This window comes from Plectropomus leopardus, chromosome 3 (genome assembly GCF_008729295.1).
Source record: "Plectropomus leopardus isolate mb chromosome 3, YSFRI_Pleo_2.0, whole genome shotgun sequence".
Taxonomy (NCBI): domain Eukaryota; kingdom Metazoa; phylum Chordata; class Actinopteri; order Perciformes; family Serranidae; genus Plectropomus; species Plectropomus leopardus.
The window spans coordinates 24,728,546-24,749,148 of NC_056465.1; the positions used below are offsets into that span (position 1 = coordinate 24,728,546).

At 40.1% G+C, this 20,603-nt stretch overlaps 1 protein-coding gene across 2 annotated transcripts in view; it reads left to right on the top strand.

The window, feature by feature from the left end:
* The window catches only part of tle2b (TLE family member 2, transcriptional corepressor b), a 100,632-nt gene that overhangs the window by 40,248 nt on the left and 39,781 nt on the right, over nucleotides 1-20,603 (top strand). For both annotated transcript variants that reach the window (XM_042481359.1, XM_042481365.1), the window contains exon 4: nucleotides 3,223-3,267. In XM_042481359.1, the coding sequence (XP_042337293.1) occupies nucleotides 3,223-3,267 (45 nt within the window). The remainder of the gene's footprint in view (nucleotides 1-3,222; nucleotides 3,268-20,603) is intronic.

Below are 20,603 nucleotides of genomic sequence, written 5' to 3' on the forward strand. Positions count from 1 at the left end.
ATGCAGCAACTTCTTTTCTGTCTTTTTTATTACAAATATAGTTTAAACCTTATGTGATCTGGCAGTGCTGTACTGAATTATGCTCATGCCAATAAAGCAAATTTGAATTTAGATAGATAGGAAGGTATGCGAAGAGAGACAGAAAAAGATAGCAAGTGGGTAAAATGAGACAGGAAATGGAGAGATAGACTGAAATGGAGAGCGAAAGAACATCTGACAGCTAGAAAAAGAAGGAGGGGAATAGCTAGAGGGAGAGAGGGGTGATAGGAAAGAGGGACTGACGGCCTCCGAAAGATAGAGATAGTCAGAATGAGAGGGAGGGACTGAATGAGGTGAGGAATAAATGAAGAGGGAGAAGAGTGAAAATGAGCAAGAATCCAGAGAGGAAGAGAGCGAGAGAGTCGTGTCTCGCTCTCATCAGTCAGAGCGTTGCTCATCCGGCGGCAGAGGCTGCCTTTGTCACCATGACGGATCCTCGCTGTCTGCACGCAGCTCGCCACCAACACCATTACAGCACATTACTGATGTACACACACACAGAAACACACACAGAGGAGCGGGAACAACACATTTAACAAGCACACGCACACATGCAGAGGTGGAGCACAAGGTATTTAGCAAACACACACAAACACACACACAGGTATGTTTAGTGTGCTGGTGTCAAACATACAACGACACACAAACACACAGATCTTGAAATGTTACTGGGATGATTGTTTTCATCATAAATAAGTCTGCTGATTATTTTCTCAATCAGTTATTGAGCTGGTATGAAAAATGTGAAAGGAAGTGGTAAATAAATTGTCATGACAGTTTCCTAATGCTCACATTGACTTATTCAAATTGTGTTTTGTTTTTTGTGTCTGGCCAGCTGTTCAGAATCCAAATATATTCATTATAAATATGGTACATGACAAAGTAAAACGGCAAATATTCACATTTGAGAACCTGGAATCTTTTTGCTCTGGGAATAACTGTAACAGAGTATAACAACATTTGTTACCATGAAAAAATCATCAATAAAAGTTTGGGTTTTTTTTTGGCAGTTCTGCCTTAATTAGATAGGACAGAAGATCGATAGTGTGAAACGGGGAGAGAGGGTATGATCCTGCAGCAGGGACACTGCCTTCATATATGGAGCGCCTGATCTACAGACTGAGCCACCAGACACCCCACCAATAAAAGTTCCTTAACCAAAATATTCATAGCCGGATATGTTCCAGCAGAAATATGATTTAAAACTTGAGGTAAATTAACAACATTGGGGAAACAAGATGGCATTTTGACTGATGTTAGCAGCTACATGTAGCATTGTAGGCTACGTAATGTAAACACTTGTAGTAATGTGCCTGTAGCAGATGAACATATAAAGAAATTTGTTAAGAGTTGACATTGGAAGTATAAAAAATGTTATGGGAGTATTCAGAACAGACTAAAGCCTGAGGTTTACACGGATAACTTTTGCATATGTTTACCACATTATTTGAAACTGGCCATGTTTTTTATGAACATCCGATGTGAAACATTAGGCGATATATATATATATATATTTATATATAGGAGGACAGGAAATAAAGGAAAGCATAAAAGATCACTGTAAAATTATTTTATCTATATGACTGATTATTGAAATTGTTGTTCATTGATATATTTTTCTATATCAACTTTTATGTCTTTGACTTGCATTTAACCAGGAGAGTCCCACTGAGATTAAGAATCTCTTTTTAAAGAAGACCTGGCCAAGACAGGGAGCAGCATAAAAGAAAAACATGTACTTAAAGACAGAAAACACATAAGGAAACAAAATGAAAAGGAAATTGCAATGCTCAGTAGCTCACCTGGTCGAACAAGTGCCAGCTCTAAGGCTGTTTCCTGTACCTGTGACTGGGTTTCAATTCCAGCCAGGGGCCCTTTGCTGCATGTCATTCAATCTTAAATCTAAAATCTCCCCTTATATCTTAAAAAATATCTTAAAAAATAAACAATAAAAAAGAATCTAAAGAAGCTACATTTTGATTAATCAATCAATTTAGGTGTCATGAAATGTGCTATATAAATAAAATTGGGATTGCCAATGAGCAGAATAGGCAGGCAGAGCTTGTGGAGTTGTCAACCAACATGTTGAGTCCCAGGTCAGGCAAGCGATGTTGCTGCCGTATAAACTTCTGTTTTGCTGATCATGGGGTTGTCTTTAGCTGTGGGCAGGCTTACTAGAGAGCAGGAAGAGGTGGAATCAATTGACCTTTCCACTTGTGGACTGTTTTCTTACAGCATATATTTAATGCAATACTGACTGAGCTGTATGTTACTGTGCTAATAACTCCAGGTCACACTGTAATGAGATGTGGATTTTGTGCTGTAGACTTATATAAATATGAACATATCCTTTAGGAATGTGGCCAGTCTGCACAAACTGCATTTACACCTGGCTGATGTCTGATCACAATGTGAGCCAGACCTCCTCCAGATGTGGAGGGGTCTGTGCTACTACAGTTGTGGACTCATACAGTTGTCTTTGCATGACCCGCCCTACTCTGCTTTACTCTGTGTCTGATTGGCTTACTCTGATATTTTTACCCTAATCTCACTCTGCATGCCTAAACCCACCAACCAAACCAATGAAGGCAATGAGTACTAGCCAATCGCTGTATGTGTCATCCCTTTGCCATTTTAGGAAAGAAAATTTGGCACACTGGACACACACACAGAGACAGTACAGACACATTCAGCAAGCATTCACATCTCATGTCTCATCATTGTATTCTGATTGGCACCAAACGTACTGTAGGTCTTCATAGGCGCAAAAACACACATGTATTCACATAAAAACAGAGACAGGAACTACTACATGCCACACACACACACACACACACACTCACACACTCACACAGACAGGCTCATTTGGCAGCTCTGCATAGACAAAAACCTGCTGAGACAGTGATCGCACATAACTCACACAGAGACATAAATACCTCATTATCTATACACAGACACACAAACTTGTTGTTACTACACACACACACACAGATGCACTCACTCTCTCTCTATGTTCTCTTCAGTCTCTCTTCTCTCGCTTTCATTAAAACCACACTGACAAACAGCAGCATATGCAGCGACACTGAGCAACAGATGTTCAATGGGAGATATTGTGTAACTAAATGTTAATGTGCGCTGTGGATAGAATGCTAACGAAGCTCTGTCATCTGTTTGTCTCCACAGTACTACGAAATGTCCTACGGTCTCAACATCGAGATGCACAAACAGGTAAGAAAGACTGTACTCAGTATTTTTTGTTTATTTTTCAGTCTCTACTCACTGCTGGTGTACTTGGAGGCCGTGTGTGTGTGTGTGTGTGTGTGTGTGTGTGTGTGTGTGTGTGTGTGTGTGTGTGTGTGTGTGTGTGTGTGTGTGTGTGTGTGCGTGTGTGTGTGTGTGTATATGTTGCATTCTTTGAGTAGGCGGGATGAGGTGAATGTGTTATTTTACTCACACAAACACTGTATGCCAGTGTGTCATTTTGTGTGGGTGGTTTTTACTATCTGTTCCGGCCCTCATTTATATTTTGTATTTACACTAAGTGACCTCCATATATATAAATACGGTGGACAAAGTTTAACCTTTCAATTCAAAGCATAGCTTGAAAAAGCACCATAGCCTTTGGCAACACACAAAAACAACTAAAAACTGTTATTTCAACATGAACTGAACACTGAACTGAAACCACAAGATTGTGTTGGATTTAGTAGTAAGAAATGCAAACTGCAACTAGCTGAAACTTCTCCCGTGTGCCATGCTTGAAGTCTTGGTCAGGATTTATCTGTGTTATCTGCTGAGGTCTCTTCCTCTCCAAAACAAATGGACCAGGTGATAAAAATCCTTAAAAACACTGAATAAAGCAGTTTCACATATAAATCAATGTATTTTCCTACACTATGTAGATAGAAACAGCTCATTCTAAGGTATTAAAAACTCAACATATCTCATTTTCAGGTGATTATTCACTAAAGAAAACATACTTACCATATTATATTCCCTTTCTGCCAATATATGCCCCTAAATCTAACACACTGGACCTTAAGTAATGTATGCAGGGTGGTTGTCTTGCATTTAACGCAGCACACAAGTTTCTATTTTTCTGGTGTCTGGGTGTACACTGTGTTGGCAGCGTAAAGCAGGATCTGTTCCAGCGAAAATTCCTGCATAAAGATGATGAGCAGGGGAATGACTCATCTTTGTAGGACCAAAAACAGGGCAAAGGAATTAATAACGTTTTGTTTTTGTAAAAAAAGGTTTTTTTGTTTTTTTTTCTGTCTTTTATTTGGTAGAATAATAATGAGTCAGCAAGAGCAACAAGTGGTTTCAGCACTGAGCTATGGATGGCTGGTTTTATTAGTTTTAGTAAAGGGTCACTGCACAACACTGAAGTTTACCTTTCCATGCCTCCGTATGGAATATAAACGCAAGTACTGTTGCATGAAACTGGCTTTCCTGCACAATTATGATGTCCCCAGTGAAGAGATGTTTATTTGTGTTGACAGTCTCTTTTTTGGTTATTATCAAGCAAAACGAGCGTTGGCTGCTGATGTGTGAATTAGGGAATAATGATACCATTAAGCTAGCTGGGACAGATGGTAACCATAGCGATGGTTAAATGTATGTTTTACAGAACTGGTGGCGACAGGCTTGAGGTTAACCGACACTAGATGTCGATAAGGCTTAGCTATTATTGACAGAATAGGGACTCAGTTCTTCCAAACAATGTAAGGACGAAATGCCAGGTAGATAGAAGAAGGTCATTGTAAATGTGGATCATTTCCATTTATCGTCTCTCTGTTTCTGAGATCCGGTATTCCTGAATAAAGACATGTGTCTGATGAGCAGTGTGTGCTCTCAGGAGCCGGTGACTGCTTGTCAGTCCCCACACTTGCTGCTAATTTGCTGTCTGGGTCACACTGCAGGAAAGGTAGACTGGCAGATAAATGTACAGACAGACAGACAGATAAAAAGGCAGACAAACAGACAGACAGCAGACGTGAGATCTGTTCTGCTGCTTCGTCAAACCTCGATGCAGATAGACAGAATCATTATCCAGCTGAATGGCATCTTCCTTTAAGGTGACTGCCTGTGTCTCCCCCTCTCTCTTAATCTATCTAACTGTCATGCTAACTCTGCAGTGGACTCAGGCTGTCATGAAAGATGGGAGGGGATTTTTTTTTTTTTTTTGTATACTTTTTTTTTTTTTTTTACAATGAACTCCCAGCATGCTCGGCATAATACATTTAGAAAGCAGCTCATTGTTTAAAGCAATCTCCCAAAACGCCCTCAAATGAAAGCCTCCATATTCTGCACTTTAACCTCATAATCATTGTGTCATTTCACGATCAAGGTAATTATAGCACACAGACATCAAACAGTAGGTTTCTGTCCAAATACTTGCGGAACAGTGTGCATACTTACTCCAGACTGCAGCACTGGCTGATGCTGCGTTTAGTGGCTGAAGTTAGGGATGATGCAAGATGAGTTTAAGAGCCAATGAAAGAGTATTTTAATTGATCTGCATCTAATGCTGCAACGATTAACTGAATCACTTTCAGCTATTAAATTTATCGCCAACTCATTTGGCAATCCATTGATCAGTTTGAGAAGATTTTTTTGAGGAAAAAAAGGCAAAATTATCTGATCCCAGTGTCTTAAATGTGAAAATTTTCTGGTTTCTTTTCTCCGCTCTGACAATAAACTTAATATCTTTGGTTTGTGGACAAAACAAGACACCTGAAGAAGTCCTCTTGGGCTTTGTTGACATTTTTCCCGATTTTCTAACATTTTATAGACCAAATAACTAATCAATGAATTGAGAAAGTAATTGTCAGATTAATCTTCAATGACATAATCTTTAGTTGCAGCCCTATTTGCATCAAATACATGAAATCCAAATCTATATTGTTTGTTTATGGTGATGTCTTTTCAGTTTCATGTCAGCTTTCTAGGATTGTAACATCCTGAGTCATTGTTTTACATTACAAGTGTTTAGGATTCAAAATCTAAAATCATCTTAAAATCCTGATCAAATTCTTTGGCAAATTTACTAGAAAAGCAAACAATTGTGATTATAATCCCAGCTCGCGGGGAACATTCCCACAACATTGGCTAAAGTTACCTAAAAGTTGTACTAATGTTTTAAAGAAAACATTTTAATCTAATGTTCAAAGAACCTTTTAAGGATGTTAGTCATTTCAAATAATGTTCCTAGACCTAACATTTTAACTACAACATTTTGAGGATGTTTTGGTGATGTTTAAAGGCGACAGATCACCTCTAAACATTTCCACAATGTTTTATAAGAACAAAACAAGAACATTCTCAAAGCAGCATTCAGAATATAATGTCAGGGTGTTATTTAGGCCTGAGATTACAGAACATGTTTTTTATGAAATGCTCCTGTAATGTGACATTTTAACCAAAAAAATTAATAAAGAAAAAATTAACATTTTTATGATGTTTATAGAGAATGATACCATAACTTTAAGAACATTTTAGGAAAGGAAACTTATTGCTAAAAACTTCACTAAAACATTGAATTGTAATGTTTTTAGAGCAAGGAGCTAGCTGGGATATTTGAGGAGGCATCTGTAGGTATAGGTTGGATTATTCAATATGTACAAGAGAACAAATAACACGTGTAACTGCTGTACTTTGCATGAATGATATTAAATACTAACCGTTATATCTGGAAAAGATAATGTAATGTAGCTTGTCACATCTTGATGTGAGGGGATATTTAATTTGAATGAGAACAAGATATGCAGATATCTGTTTCAGGAAGTTATCAGTGTATCCCTTATTGTTTCAGATTACCTTCATGTTCTTTATTTCAGCCTTGTATTAGGCTTATAATCTTGTGTTTGGAACTAAAATTGTTAAAGTGTCCCCTCAGCTTCTCATGATTTATTCTACATTCTTCCAAAAGTCAAACTCAGTCCTGATGTCATGGACTGAAGACATGAACCGCATTTGAAAGCAGGAAGCCTTAAGTGAGACTTTATGTTGGAATTGTTGTGCTAGTAGGAAAACGTGCATGATAAAACTGACTGATGGATTGGAGAGATTGATTCCTAAACCCCACAGCAGACACAACTATTGACAGAGCCATAATAGAGACGAGCCGCCTGAAGAATAAAGAGACCAAAGTGGACAGAGGATTGTAAAACTACTCTTAAAGTATCGCCTTACAAATCTTTTCACGCTGAAGTTGAACCACAATACAGATACCCTTAGGATCATAAATGAATCTTACAGTATTTTAAGATAGTGGAAAATCAAAGTGCTGCTGTATTTTGTAAGTTTTTATTTTAATTAGATTTTTGTGAAAATAGTAGGTAAAAAATAGGTTTGTACCTGAAGACCTGTATGAAATGGCACTTTTTTTTTTTTTTAGACAGATTTAGACAATAATACAGTTGAAACCGCTTGTAGTGATCAGTTCAACCCAGACAGACTTGATGATTATTATAAATAATTCCTTTTCTTTTTTTCAGGTATAATTAACAGCTGTATATTTGTTATATGACAACTAACTATTAAAACAGACAGCTTTGCTATTTAACAAATTGTATTGACTGTTTCAAAATATGTGCAGCTGTTTTAAGTGTTTGTTGTTGTAGCAGTAGACTACTCAAGGTTGTCTGAGGATCACCAAGTTTTACTGTGGCATTTCTTTAGCTTGTTTTTGGCAGTTTGTCATAAGCTTTGAGGAGATGTTTTTCATTGAGATAAAATGACTTTCTCTTTCCCCTCATGATCTCAGTGCATGCAGCAACAGCCTCAGGTAGCCAGCTGGAAGAAGACAGGTTACCCCAGGATAATGTATCATGAGAGTAATGTATAAAGCATACAGAGTTTTGTTGAAACAGGGTTCCCTACGCATCTTCTGACAGGGTGCGGCCAAAACAGGTGCTTCTCCGCTCAAGGACAAAGACTGTCCAAGGGAGGAGAAAGTGGACTTCAGCACACTGATTAATTTACAGCCTTTAATTGTGCACACAAATTAACGTTTCAACACCACTATGTCTTCATCAGAGTCAAAGAGAGTAAAGACAAACAGGCACAATCATATGTAGTTAACCTACATCAGGTGAGCAGTTCACATTGGATCATTGGTTGGACAAGATTTTAAATGTTTTGGAAAATCCATAAATGGGAGTTGCCATTGTCAATTACACAGCCCATTCACCACAATGTCATCAGGAGCAAAGAAACAAACATCTCTTAAAGTTACAGTTAGTTCAAAATACAAATATAAAAAGTACCAAATATTAAAAGTGAATGTACTGCATCCTTCACATGTAACAAGACACAGTGGTGATGAAATATTTGTCTGTTTGCACAAGTAAAGGCTGTAAACTGATCAGTGTGCTGCAACGCGTTCTCATCCCAAGTCATCACATATTGCTGCTTTGCAGCGGACCTCCCTGTCTGCATTTGTCGGTATCCATCTGCGTCTGCTGTTGCCGTTTCATTGACCCTGAAGTCAACACAAGCACATGGTGGAATTAAGCTGCACGTGGTTATGTTTAGATAACAAAAGCACATGGCAACCAAAGCCGGGATGTCAACAAACACACATGCTGGCAGGGATGACTAGGTTTAGTCAAAAGAGACAACATCACATTCAGACAGGAAGCAAACGCTGGCCTGCTGCTTGAAAGTCCGGGGTTTGTTTTATTCATCTACTGCCCCTTTCGCCTGCCCTGTAGGGACTGCCATGCTCCTTACATTGTGTTATTACTGGCAGCGTTTCAATCTGACGCCGTCTCGCAGTGTATCATGTGGATATAACAGGTTCCGTCTGGTCACATTCTCAAGTGACGCCTCCCGTCTGTGTATCATGCTGCCACGGCAGGTGCCGTCTGACTGTCTTCCACGTATAATACCATGAATGATTCTATCCAGCCTTGTTCTCAGCTGGTGCCGTCCAGCGGCGTATTATGCGGATACAAAAGGTGGCTTTGGGTGCAGGATCTTGCGCCAAAATCACTGCAAAAGCGGCAGTATTTGACAACTCTGGACTGAGAACAGACTGGTGTGTTCTAGTCCCTTTTTTCTCCCTTTTAAAAAAAACATAGACATACTGTAGTTCAAAATGTTTTGTTCGTGTTGTCATGCTGTGACCCAAAATGAACACTATGAACAGTCAATCAGTATATGTGGTTTCCACTGTACTTAAAACAACTAAAACACTCAATCAATGCTATTTCTTTCTTTTCTGAAAAAATGTAATTAGGAGTTTCAGATTAAAAAAATAAACACTTTGGTCACAATGACCAAAATTCTAATGTGCTACAATATCAGTTTTTCCATCTATTTAGTTTAGCTAAATGACTAAAATGTGCAGAAAGCTGTAAGTTAGTTTGAAGAAAAGAAAGTATTTTCAGACAGTAGACTTTGGAAGGAACAGAGAAAGAGTGAAGAGAGAGAGAGGGAGGGAGAGGGGGATGGCTGGCAACAAAGCCAGGCAGAACTGGACTGTCAGCTCTTGTCGCCAAAAAGAAGAAATGGACTGAGGCGCTGGCTGCACCTCTGAGAGATGGACCGAGGAGGAGGAGGAGGAGGGGGAGGAGGATAGGTGGGGAAGATGACAGAGGGAGGCCAAGGAGGGGAGAGTGTGGAAAATAGGAAGAGACGAAGAAGAGAGGAAAGGATGGGGGGAAGGTGGTGGAGATGACAGAAGACGACCGAAAAGCTACAGTCAGGAGAAAAGGAGCAAAAAAAGAAAGAAATAAATGGACAGAGAGAGGCCTGGGGTCAGGAAGCAAAGAATGAGGCTGTGAGAAAAGAGAGCTGGGGGGGTGAGGGGTGGGTATAAAAGAGCGAGAGGAAAGGTAGAAAAAAGTGTATGTTTGAGCAACTGGGAGATGTGAAAAAAGTGATTTGGAAAGAAAGACAAGAGCGCTGGTAAAAAGGTTTAACAGGAGAGGTGGTAGGAGAGCCAGCGAGAGAGAAATGTGAGGCAGATAGTAAAAGAGAACTTACAGTATCACAGATAGAAAGGGAAACAGAGGAGCGGAAATTGACAGAAATAGAATAGAAAGAAGACGTGATAGAATATAAAATGAAGGAACTGGTTATAAAAAAAGGACATCAAAAAGAGACGGTGATAGAAAAAAGATAGCACGAGAAGTCTGGGAGGAAAAAGAGAGCGGATGAGGATAAAGCACAAAAGGAGAGGTTGTAGAATAGAGGGTGTTACAAAGGCAGAGAGGATGGAAAAGTGAGTGGGATAGTTTGAAAAAAGTAAGTGTAAGATAATTAAAGAAAATGAGGACTTTGAAGATACTGCGAGAAAAAAGGGGAGAGCACGGCAGAGAGAATACGGCAGTTGAGAGGGAGATAGAGGAAATAAGTGAGAGATGGCAGGGAGAGCTAATGTTGGAAAAAAGTGTGAGAGCAGGGATGAGAGGAAAAGAGGGGATGGAGATTGATTGAACGGATGAAAGAGGAGAGGGTAAACAGGAAGGATGGAGCCTTAGAAGAGACAGATAAAGACCTCAGAGAACAGATGAGGGGGAAAAAAAAGAGATGGAAAATTAGAGCCAAGAAAAGGAAAGCAATGGAGGGAGAAGGAGGGAAACGGGGAGGGCAGTCAGGAGAAAGAGGGAGATAGAAAGAGACATCAAGGGAGGGAGGGGAGCTTTGAGCCGCAGTGAGAAATAATGAATCATGAATAGATTTAACAGTATCTGCTCTTATTTCCTCTCCTCCTCCTCCTCCTCTTTCTGCCCCCCCTGCAGCTTCCTCCTAACATCCTGTCGAGATCACTGCTATTGCCTCTCTCCCCTCTCTGTCTCTTTCTCTTGTGCACGCTCTGTCATTATCAGTGGCAGGGCCATCTCATGTCCTGGCATTAATTGAGATGTAACAGTCATCCCGTGCCTTCGTAGCCTTCCTTTTAGCCTCTTTTTTTCACTCTCTACCTCCCTCTTTGGATTTCGCACTCACTCCATTTTCACCCCCCCCCCCCCAAACACACACACTTTCTTTTGCAATCTTGATCTCCTTTTTCTCTCCCGTGCTCTCTTCCTCTTTCTCAGATGATCGTATCTGAAAGATAACATCTCACCCGCCTCCTCGTCTTCTTAAGCTGCATGGATACATTGAAACACGCACATGCGTGCTCACATTATCTCACTTCCATTATTGTATCATATCATCATCATTTATATATATATATATATATATATTTATATGTTATCTATATATATGTTTATATGTATGTATGTATATATGTGTTTGTGTCTATATATATATATATATATATATATATATATATATATATATATATATATATATTATATATATATATATATATATATATATATATATATATATATATATATATTGCTATATCAATGAATAGCTATATCCCCCGGAGGAGCGAGGGAGACTATAAGGACTTTACATCGCTCTCCGTGGTTGTTATATATTCATTGATATAGCACTTCTGGGGCCTGGATTGCCCGTATACCCCGCTATGTGCCAACGCTCAACATGTATATTCAGTGACTTTGTAATTCAGTCATACACTGTGGGCTGCACAGCAGCTGGCCAAGGACAGCATATAGACACGAGGATGTGCTGTATGTGTTGTTGTAAGGTGTGTGGTGAATGGATTGAAGCTAGTTGTGTATTGACAGCTGATCAGAGCAGCAGGATAACAGGATGATGGCAGGAGGTGAGGAAGAATAGAGGCTTTGTTCGACTTGAGTCAAGCAAGAGGCGGAGGCGGCCCCCAAAGCTTGTGACCAGAGTGTAGCCTGGGAGAATATGAAAATATGGAAGACAGGAAGTGAGATATGCCTTTCCTTCCATGAATGGCCAACTTCAAAGGGCCATTAAGCGAAGCACAGAGCACACAACTGCTGAGTGGTAGCAAAATGACACCACAGCAGCACTAAACATGCATTTGTTTGGCACATTTTAGGTAGAAATCTTCACCGGCCCAAAATGATCGTAAACTACTAGATATTGAGATGCATTAATGTAATCCTGAGGGAGAAAAAAGACCCGAGGACAGTTAGACCCACTCTGCATAGACCTGTGTACCTGGTCCAAAATGTGGTTGATTTAAATATACCCCAAAACCCACTATTACCCTGTGGTACTTGGAATACACCATGATCCAATTAGATCCAATTATTTATTAGACATATTGACACACAGATCTTGCAGCATTTGAACGTGACCCGACCCAGATCTGATTAGACTGAACTTAATTTGGACCTGTCTGCCCCTTTCAAGTCCATCTCTAGTATGCTAAAGTGCACACAGCGGACATATACTTTTTGATTACTATAATACCAACGCACTCAGGCTATGGAAATCACTACCTTTATGATGGTAGCTGAACACAGCTGGCCAATGTTGTTCATAAGGAGAGTTTTACTGTTTTACTGTTTTTACTTTTACCCAATCTGGCCTAGTATTTTTCTTTAGACCCAGACATGTAACATTTGTACTTGTACTGACACAGAATTATGTCAGTCAAATCAAATTTGGCCGTTAAATGTGAATATTTGATGATTTGTTTTTATGTTATTTAAAGTTTGAAAGGGTCAAGCTGGATGTTCATTATGAGAGAGGCATTCATTTTAACAAACCGATGGCCCTAAAGGCAGTTCGGATATGCACAACATTTTTTTATGGGCACCAGAAATCAAACAAAAGCCAGAGACTGTGTCATATTAAGCTGATATGAGCTTTATATCACCACTTCTAAGCAAAAGAGAGAAGATAATGTTGTATTGAAGCCTTACGGTGCAGACTCTTCCTCATTTGTGCCGCTGCATCATGCACACAGCTGTTTGTAACAAAGAGTAGTGTGAAAGTCAGGGGCGCTCACTTCACGGCAAAAGTCTGGGGATCAAAATGTACCCAGAAGCACACTGCATAGCACAGCACACGTTATGTGTTTCTGTTTATTTCTGTAACACTGTGGTTAGGATTTGGTTATGTTAAGGCTCAAAGACTACTTGGTTATGGTTAGCAAACTAGCATGTTTTGGATTTTTTACCAATTTCTGGTGACCTGGCTTGAAATGGAGCTGATGTCTCAATAAAAAACACCAGCTTTTGGTTGCACATGGCAGCTGGAAATGGCAGCGATGTCTCACTAAAAACAACCAGTTTTGTTGTTTGGTGCTCTTGATAAGTGGTCTGCAGCTTGGCAGCCATCTTGCTGATTGCTCTGCCTCGCAGAGCTGCGCTGGAAAAAAGAACTACATCACTTTAGAAACGTTGATATGAATCGTATTAAACCTATAAATTTAACATATCCATTGTTGGCAAAAAAGCACAATGACAACATTTATCTTATGGGTACTGGACTGGGCTTTAGGGTATCCTGATGGCAGGGAAAGAGAAAAACCTTGCTGTCCTGTTTCTTTTACAGTGATACTGAATGACCTCAGTCAGAAAACATGTTCCCTGCACTTTGTACACTGTTTTACTTGCTGGCTTTGCAAAATGAAATATCCTTGGTGCTGTAAATGGTAACATATCTCTTTCCTCTGTCTTGCAGTGAAATGTATATTTTGACGTGCACACATACTGTACATCTTCACAGTTTCAGAGTTAATGGGTGATTTTAGAAGTGGGTCCATTATTTCTTTACTGGGATAGTGTCCCCCAGTAGACCCCTGGGGCCAGCAGGGAAACTACTGTGGCAGCATTTCAATAACAGCATGGGTAAGTGTTTCTAAACGACTGGGTTGGGATCTGACAGTGCATCACAAAAATGACTCACTTTCTATCAGACACACCACATATTAGCACCTTCTTTTTACCTGGAAAGGGAACAGGAAAGGATGAAAAACACTTGACTTTGGCTAATGTTGCATCATTAATTTATTTTCCTCCTCAGCAGTGTCTGCACACTCATATCACTGGAAACAGGAAAATCCTGTTTTTGGCTCCAGTTCGGATGACTCAGTGTTGTAAATTCATCATCATTATGCATGTACAATGATTACTCCTTTTATGTGTATAAAAATGTCTCCTGGATTTATTTAGAAATCGATATCCCAAGTAACAGCCTGTCTGAGTCAAGCCTGCATGGTTGCTGATTGAAATACTGCAGATTCAAAGGTTAAAATCTAAACAAGTTTTTTCTCTTGACATTAGGTGACACTTTGAGCTCTTGCACCAATTTAGGCTTGCATGAAAAATTCTTCATGCTAAGCTGCTGGAAAAATGGATTTTTTTGCACATTTCTTGTTGCCTGGTATGGCAGCATGCTAGACAACAGGGATACTGGGCAGTGAGGGTGCATAATTAGAGATTAGGCAGCAAAAACCTTGAGGGGCCGGTGTAGTTGAAAGCTGGGTCACATTTGAGCTTTTATAATAGTTCATACTATACAATACTAGCCTTCTGGGTGGCTAGAACACATATTTATAAAACAATTAAACAAACATGGTATGGAGCCCCCCTTTAGCTCACCGGGTAGAGTGTGTACCAGTTTAAAGGACAGTTCACCCAGCCATACCTTTTTATCAGTCTATATTGTTTTGGTGTGAGTTGCAGATCGTTGGAGATATTGGCCATAGAGATTTCTGTCTCCTCTGAAATTACTACATGTCACTCAGCTTGTGGTCTTCAAAATGTCAAAAAAACAAAACAAACAAGTCAACATCAGTGTCTCAGAAACCATGACCTGGTTACTCAAGATAATCCACAGACCAACGGTATCACCACATAGAGGGAAGCGGCATCAACTGCTCACTCACCTAGCACCACTGAGCGCCCTAAAGTTACAGCTCAGCTGAGCAGGACTCTGTTAATGTTTATATCTCATGCTGTCATGAGAACGAGCCTCTCGTCCATGAGTAGATGCACATTTCCTTCTGTGCTGTGATTTGTTAGGTGGGTGAATTTCATTAGATTATTCCTACATGAAACTGTGCAATACAAGGTGTGGTGACTTAGCACCACAAGCCGAGTGAATCTTGACACTCTGCAACTCACAGCGAAACAATTCAGACTGATAAATAGCACTACAGGTAAGAGGGAAAATATGTGTTTTGATTTTGGGGTGAAGTGTCCCTTTAAAGCTGAGTCCTTACTGCAGTATCCTGGGTTCAGGTTCCCCTCTTTCTCCCCTGTGTTTCCTCTCTTCCTCACTATGAAATAAAATAGAAATACCAAAGAATAGTCTTAACCACCCTCTTAAATAAACAGGTGACTGGAATATGACAGCAGTGTATTTTTTTTTAAAGCGAAGAAAAAATCAGGCCAACAGTCCAAATGGTGACCCTGAAGTAAGAAAGAACATCCCATTCCTGAAAAATGTCATTGTGTCCTTGAGCTGATAGTTAACCTCTAGTTGGTTACTAATTTTAAGCCATTTAGGATAATAACAGTTTGAGTTAAAAGCCTTAAAAATGTCCAGCTGGGAACTTAGTAAGCCAAACATCAAACACCAACATAGCACTTAAATAATACATATTTAGTAAAGTGCTTGGTCGCCAGGTGTCTTACTTAAACCAGCAGCTCTACAGTCACCGTGTCACACTTCAGGTCCTGACTTCCACCACGAGTCACAGAAATTAATGATAATTAAGGATATCATTGGAGTTGTGTTCACATTTCAGCAATAACTTATATTCTTGTTAGACTGCCATGTGAATGTCAGGTTCACACCCAACAGACAGGATATTATAAGAACCAGTGTTAGCATGTAGACTTAACATACTGTATCAGAACGCTAGATAGAGAGATGATGTGGTTCACAGACCAGGCAGGATATTATAGGAAGCTGTGTTTGATAGTCAGGATGCTCGGCAGCCAGACTGTTTCCCCTGTGGACTCCTGAGGACAGATGAAGCAGCTGGCTGTCCTTCCTTCCTGCTCCCTCCTTTCATTTCACCACCACACATATGAGGCCGAGGGTGTGGGAGGGTTTTTGTGTGACAGAAAAAAGCGAGTAGCCTAGTCTTTTCTTTCGCACTCTCTTTTATGCGATAGTTCATGTAATATTGCAAGCCATGTTGACATTTTTAGCAGTCATACAATAGGAAAAAACTGCAAATCGAGCTGAAAGTGAAAGAAAATTGGAGGGAAAAATGAAAGACGATGAACAGAGTGAAGAAATAAATTGAGAAAATGAATAAAACAAGAAGATTAAGGCAGAGCAAAAGAAAGAGATGGAGATCACATGAGAGAATGTTTATCTGTTTGTCTTGTATAAAAAAGTGTGTCTGCATGCGCTTATCCTCCCGCCTAATTAGCCCGAGCTGTCTAGCCTTTTTATGCATGTGTTTGTGCACATGTGTGAGCGTGCATGCGTTGGTATATTTGGCTGAAGTTGTGACCTGAATCCTCGTTTCATCTGGGAGGGGTGGAGGAGAGAGAATGAGGAAGAGAGAGGGAAAGAGCGAGAGATGCCTTTATTTTCAACTCACCGCTTTGGTTCGTAATAGGATTGGGCTTCTCTCTCTTTCTTCTTTTTTCTTTCTCAATCTTACTCTTTCCATCCCCTCTGCCTCATATTTCTTTCTGTCATTCCCACCTCCCAGTCAGTCGATAATCCCACAGTTGTGGTTTGAGTTTTTTAGGGTTTTTTTTAACTGGTTTCATTTAAAGTGCTGGATTAGAATGAGCCTGCATATGTGGGTCAACTAGATCAGGCTTTGGAGAGGTCAAATGACTTTGTGTGCAGGTGTGTGTGTTTATAGTATGTGTTGTTTACACTCTCTCTGACCATTGGTGTATGCAGTCCCTCTCTGCACATGTTGTAGCATCTGTGCTCTGTGTCTATTTGTGTATGTGTGTGTATTTGTGTATGTGTGTGTGTGTCTGTGCAGCTTTGATGTCTCTCGCTCTCATTCCCTTTCATACTGTGTGCGTATGCCTGTGTGCGTATGCCTGTGCATACATGTGTAACAGAGCTCATTTGTGAATAATGAGGCAGAGAGAGAGAGAGCGTGCAGGAATAGAGTGTGATATAACCCTTTAGGAATGATAGAAAATACGTTGAGAGAAGGAAAAACACAGAAAGAGAAAGAGAGAAAGATGAGATGAGAGAGAAAACGTGTGATTAAATTCCCAGGGAGCTAGCCTTTTACTGTAATGGCTTTGTCACTCTGGCAGAGGAGCTCTGAGTAGCTGCACACACCGTATTGGCTTTTATGTGTGTGTGTGTGTGTGTGTGTGTGTGTGTGTGTATGTATGTGTATATGATATTGGCTGCATATGCTACTGTGTTCTGTGACCAGTCCTTGAATTGGGACAAATAAGGTGCTAGTACTCTGAGGGAGCAGCTGCACAGCATGTGGCTTTTTATCCATCTGTATGTATGACTGCTGCACATCCCATGTGAAATCTATTTCTGTGTAAAAGTTCATGCATAAATTCATGAGGAGCATATGTTCAAGTAAATATTTTTTCAAATGATGAAATCATTTGAATCAAAATTCATTTATAGTTGGAAATATGATGTAGATAAAAGCTTTTTAGTGGCCTAAACTAGTGGCCTGCTGCCTAGGATGGCAGTGTCAGTCTGTGAATCTGTTGATTGACAACAGTAGTTAAGACTGAAATATTTCAACAACTATCGGATGCATTGTCATGTTAATTTTCACAGATATCTATGGTCCCAAAAGGATGAATTCCAACTTTGGTTTTACCAGTGACTGCCACTCCTATATCAAAGCTTTCACCTATCCTGTCAAATATTTTCAGTTCTACAAGATTTTGTACAGATATTCATGGTTCCCACACGATATGAAAACACATTGTATACTAATGGATTTGATGCTCTCCTTACTTTTCCTCTAGCATGGTCTTTGTGAGGATGTTTGCATACTGATGTCTAGCATTAACCCTAAAGCATTGTAGTTCCTCTTTTCTGCCAAAATTAGCACATGTATGTGGGTTTTTGCTGGAGACCCATTAAAATTGGTGATAGACTCCTTTCAAATTGCCAGTAGACCAGAGCTGTGCAGGACAGGAGAATGCCTTCTTACTTCTGTTAATGTTCGAGCAGCACTTGGATGGAGATGGACGTCATTGCATTGCTCCAGCAAAGGGGCTTAATTTAGCACTTCTACCCGGGTTTCATATTCCATCACTTCAGATGCAGAGTCATTAGTCTTGGAAGTGAATACCAATTATAACCTTTCCTAATAAATACAAAAGCCAGATGTAAGTGGAACTTATATCCAGTGGGAAAGGGGTTTTACAGTGCCGCAAGCATGGCTGAGGACTCATAGACTTCTGATGTTTTAGTCTAGGGCAACTAACGATTATTTTCATCATCAAAAAATGCACCCATTATTTGCTCAATTAATCATTTTGTCCATAAAATATCAGAAAATAGTGAAACATGCCCTATCCCAGAACCCAATGTGACATCTTCAAATGGTGGTTGTTTTTTCCAACCAACGGTCCAAACATCCAAAGCTATTCAGGTTACTATGCTTGACAAAAAAAGCATCAAATTATCACATTTAAGAAGTATGAGAACAGAAAATGTTTTGCTTTTTGCTTGAAATATTATTGAAACAGTTCTTTGATTATCAAAATAGTTCATTTTCTGTAGATTAACTTCTTGATTAATCGACTAATAGTTGCAGCTCTGTTTTAGTCCACTATATATACATATATACATAATACCAAGTAGGCTTTTAAGACCAGTTGAAAACATATCATTTATTGGTCTCAGGAAGACGTATTTTAATACTGACTGCCACTGCAGGCAAGGCCATAATATGTGGGACATGTTTATAACAGTAAAGAAAAGTTAAATGTCATTTAGAAACATTGTGGGTGACCATGAGGAGGGGAGGCTCAGTGTTATCACAGATATTACTGCCTGTGTCCTTGGTCTAATTTGCACTGTAGCGAGTAACTGAGGTTAGCAATAGGGGAAGCAACAGTTGAATTTAAAGAATTTCTCACTTGAGAATCAGTTTTTCTCCTTCTGGCATTATGAGTCAATTTCCAACAAGGACACTCTGGCTTGGATGTTAGATTTCAGATTGTGCACTGTACCTTCATTCACCAGGGCATAGAGATATGCAAAAGGTATGACTTTTAATGTGGGCAAAAATCAGATGTTTCTGTATTGCCCAAGTCAAGTCAAGTCAATTTTATTTATAAAGCCCACTATCACAAATCACAATTTGCCTCAGAGAGCTTTACAGCATATGACATTGCACTGTTCTTGGACCCTCCCAAGTCAAGCACTGTCTGCGATGGTCTAGAAAATATGAGAAACTGCGTTTTCCTCCACAACATGCTCATGCTCTTGCAGCTCTCAGACACTAGCATTAATGAGATCTGTAATAACAAAGAGATCTATCAATGGTTGTTTATGAGAGTATGGTTTTGCATGCATGCATACTGTACAGCCGGCTTTGCTACTCTGGCTACTGTGTGTCTGATTGCATTGCGGACGACATGAGTTTGAAGCCGTATGCAGTCTGTCAATGCAAGCTGGTGAGCTGGCACAGTGTGAATATGACTAATAGCTTAGTGTATAATATAGCCAGAGAGAGACAGAGAAAGTGACAGAGAGAGAGAAGGGGATTCAGTTGTTTGTAAAACTACAACCCCAACTGTGAGACACAGATTTTGTGTCAGTCAGAAATTCCCTGTGTGTGTGTGTTGTTTACAGTATGTTTATTTGTATATTGCAGAGGTGTATGGGCCGTGCATCTATATCCTTTCATACAGGCTTATATGTGTGTTTGTGTGAAGTCATTGTTAGTACATGGTGGTAACTGTGATGGATATCCACCAATGTCTTGATGTGTGTGTGTGTGTGTGAGGAGTCAAAGTGAGCTGTCTGTCTGTATTTTTCATTCTAAATGTTTCTGCTGCCTGGTCCGCTGCCTATCTTGTATTGTTACTGCACTGAAGGTTGAATCTGTGTCTTTATATGTGTGTGTGTGTCTGAGGAAATGTGTGAGTGTGTGTGTGCGCGTGTGCTTTTTGGTCTCATGCTGCGAGGCTCTGCTTGCTCTGCACACAGCTCTTTGTATATGTGCTCTCCTCTGCTCTGTTTGGATTGGTTTTCTGTGTGCCCTTGTTGCTTTTGTGTGTGTGTACGACTGTTTGTGATGGCTTTTGTGTGTGTGTACTTGTGTGTGTGGAGCCGCACAATTCTGAGAGTGCTTGTGTGCACGTGTGTGTGTGCCTCTCAGTGTTTTTGTGTGTTTCGGTGTGTGCTTTGCTGCTCCCCTTTCCTCTCCCACTCCCTCTCTCTCTCTCTCTCTCTCTGTTTCTCTTACTCTCCTTCCAGAATAGAGGGGCCATCAATCAGAGGCAAGGGGGATAGAGGAAGGGAGGGAAGGAGGAGGAGGAGGAGGCGAGGAGTTGGCTTGGTGCCAGGGAAGAGGAGCTGGCTCGCTGCCCAGAGGAGAGAGAGAGAGAGGGCGGAGAGAGGAAAACAAGACCGAGCAAGAAAAGAAAAGAGAGCGAGGGTGGAGGGAGATTCTGGGAGAGAAGCAGGGCAGAGAGATAGAGCAAGAAGGAGAAAGAAATGAGAGAGAATGAGAAGGAGGGCAGAGCAAAAGAGCAAGGCCAAGTGCACTGAGGGAAAACAGA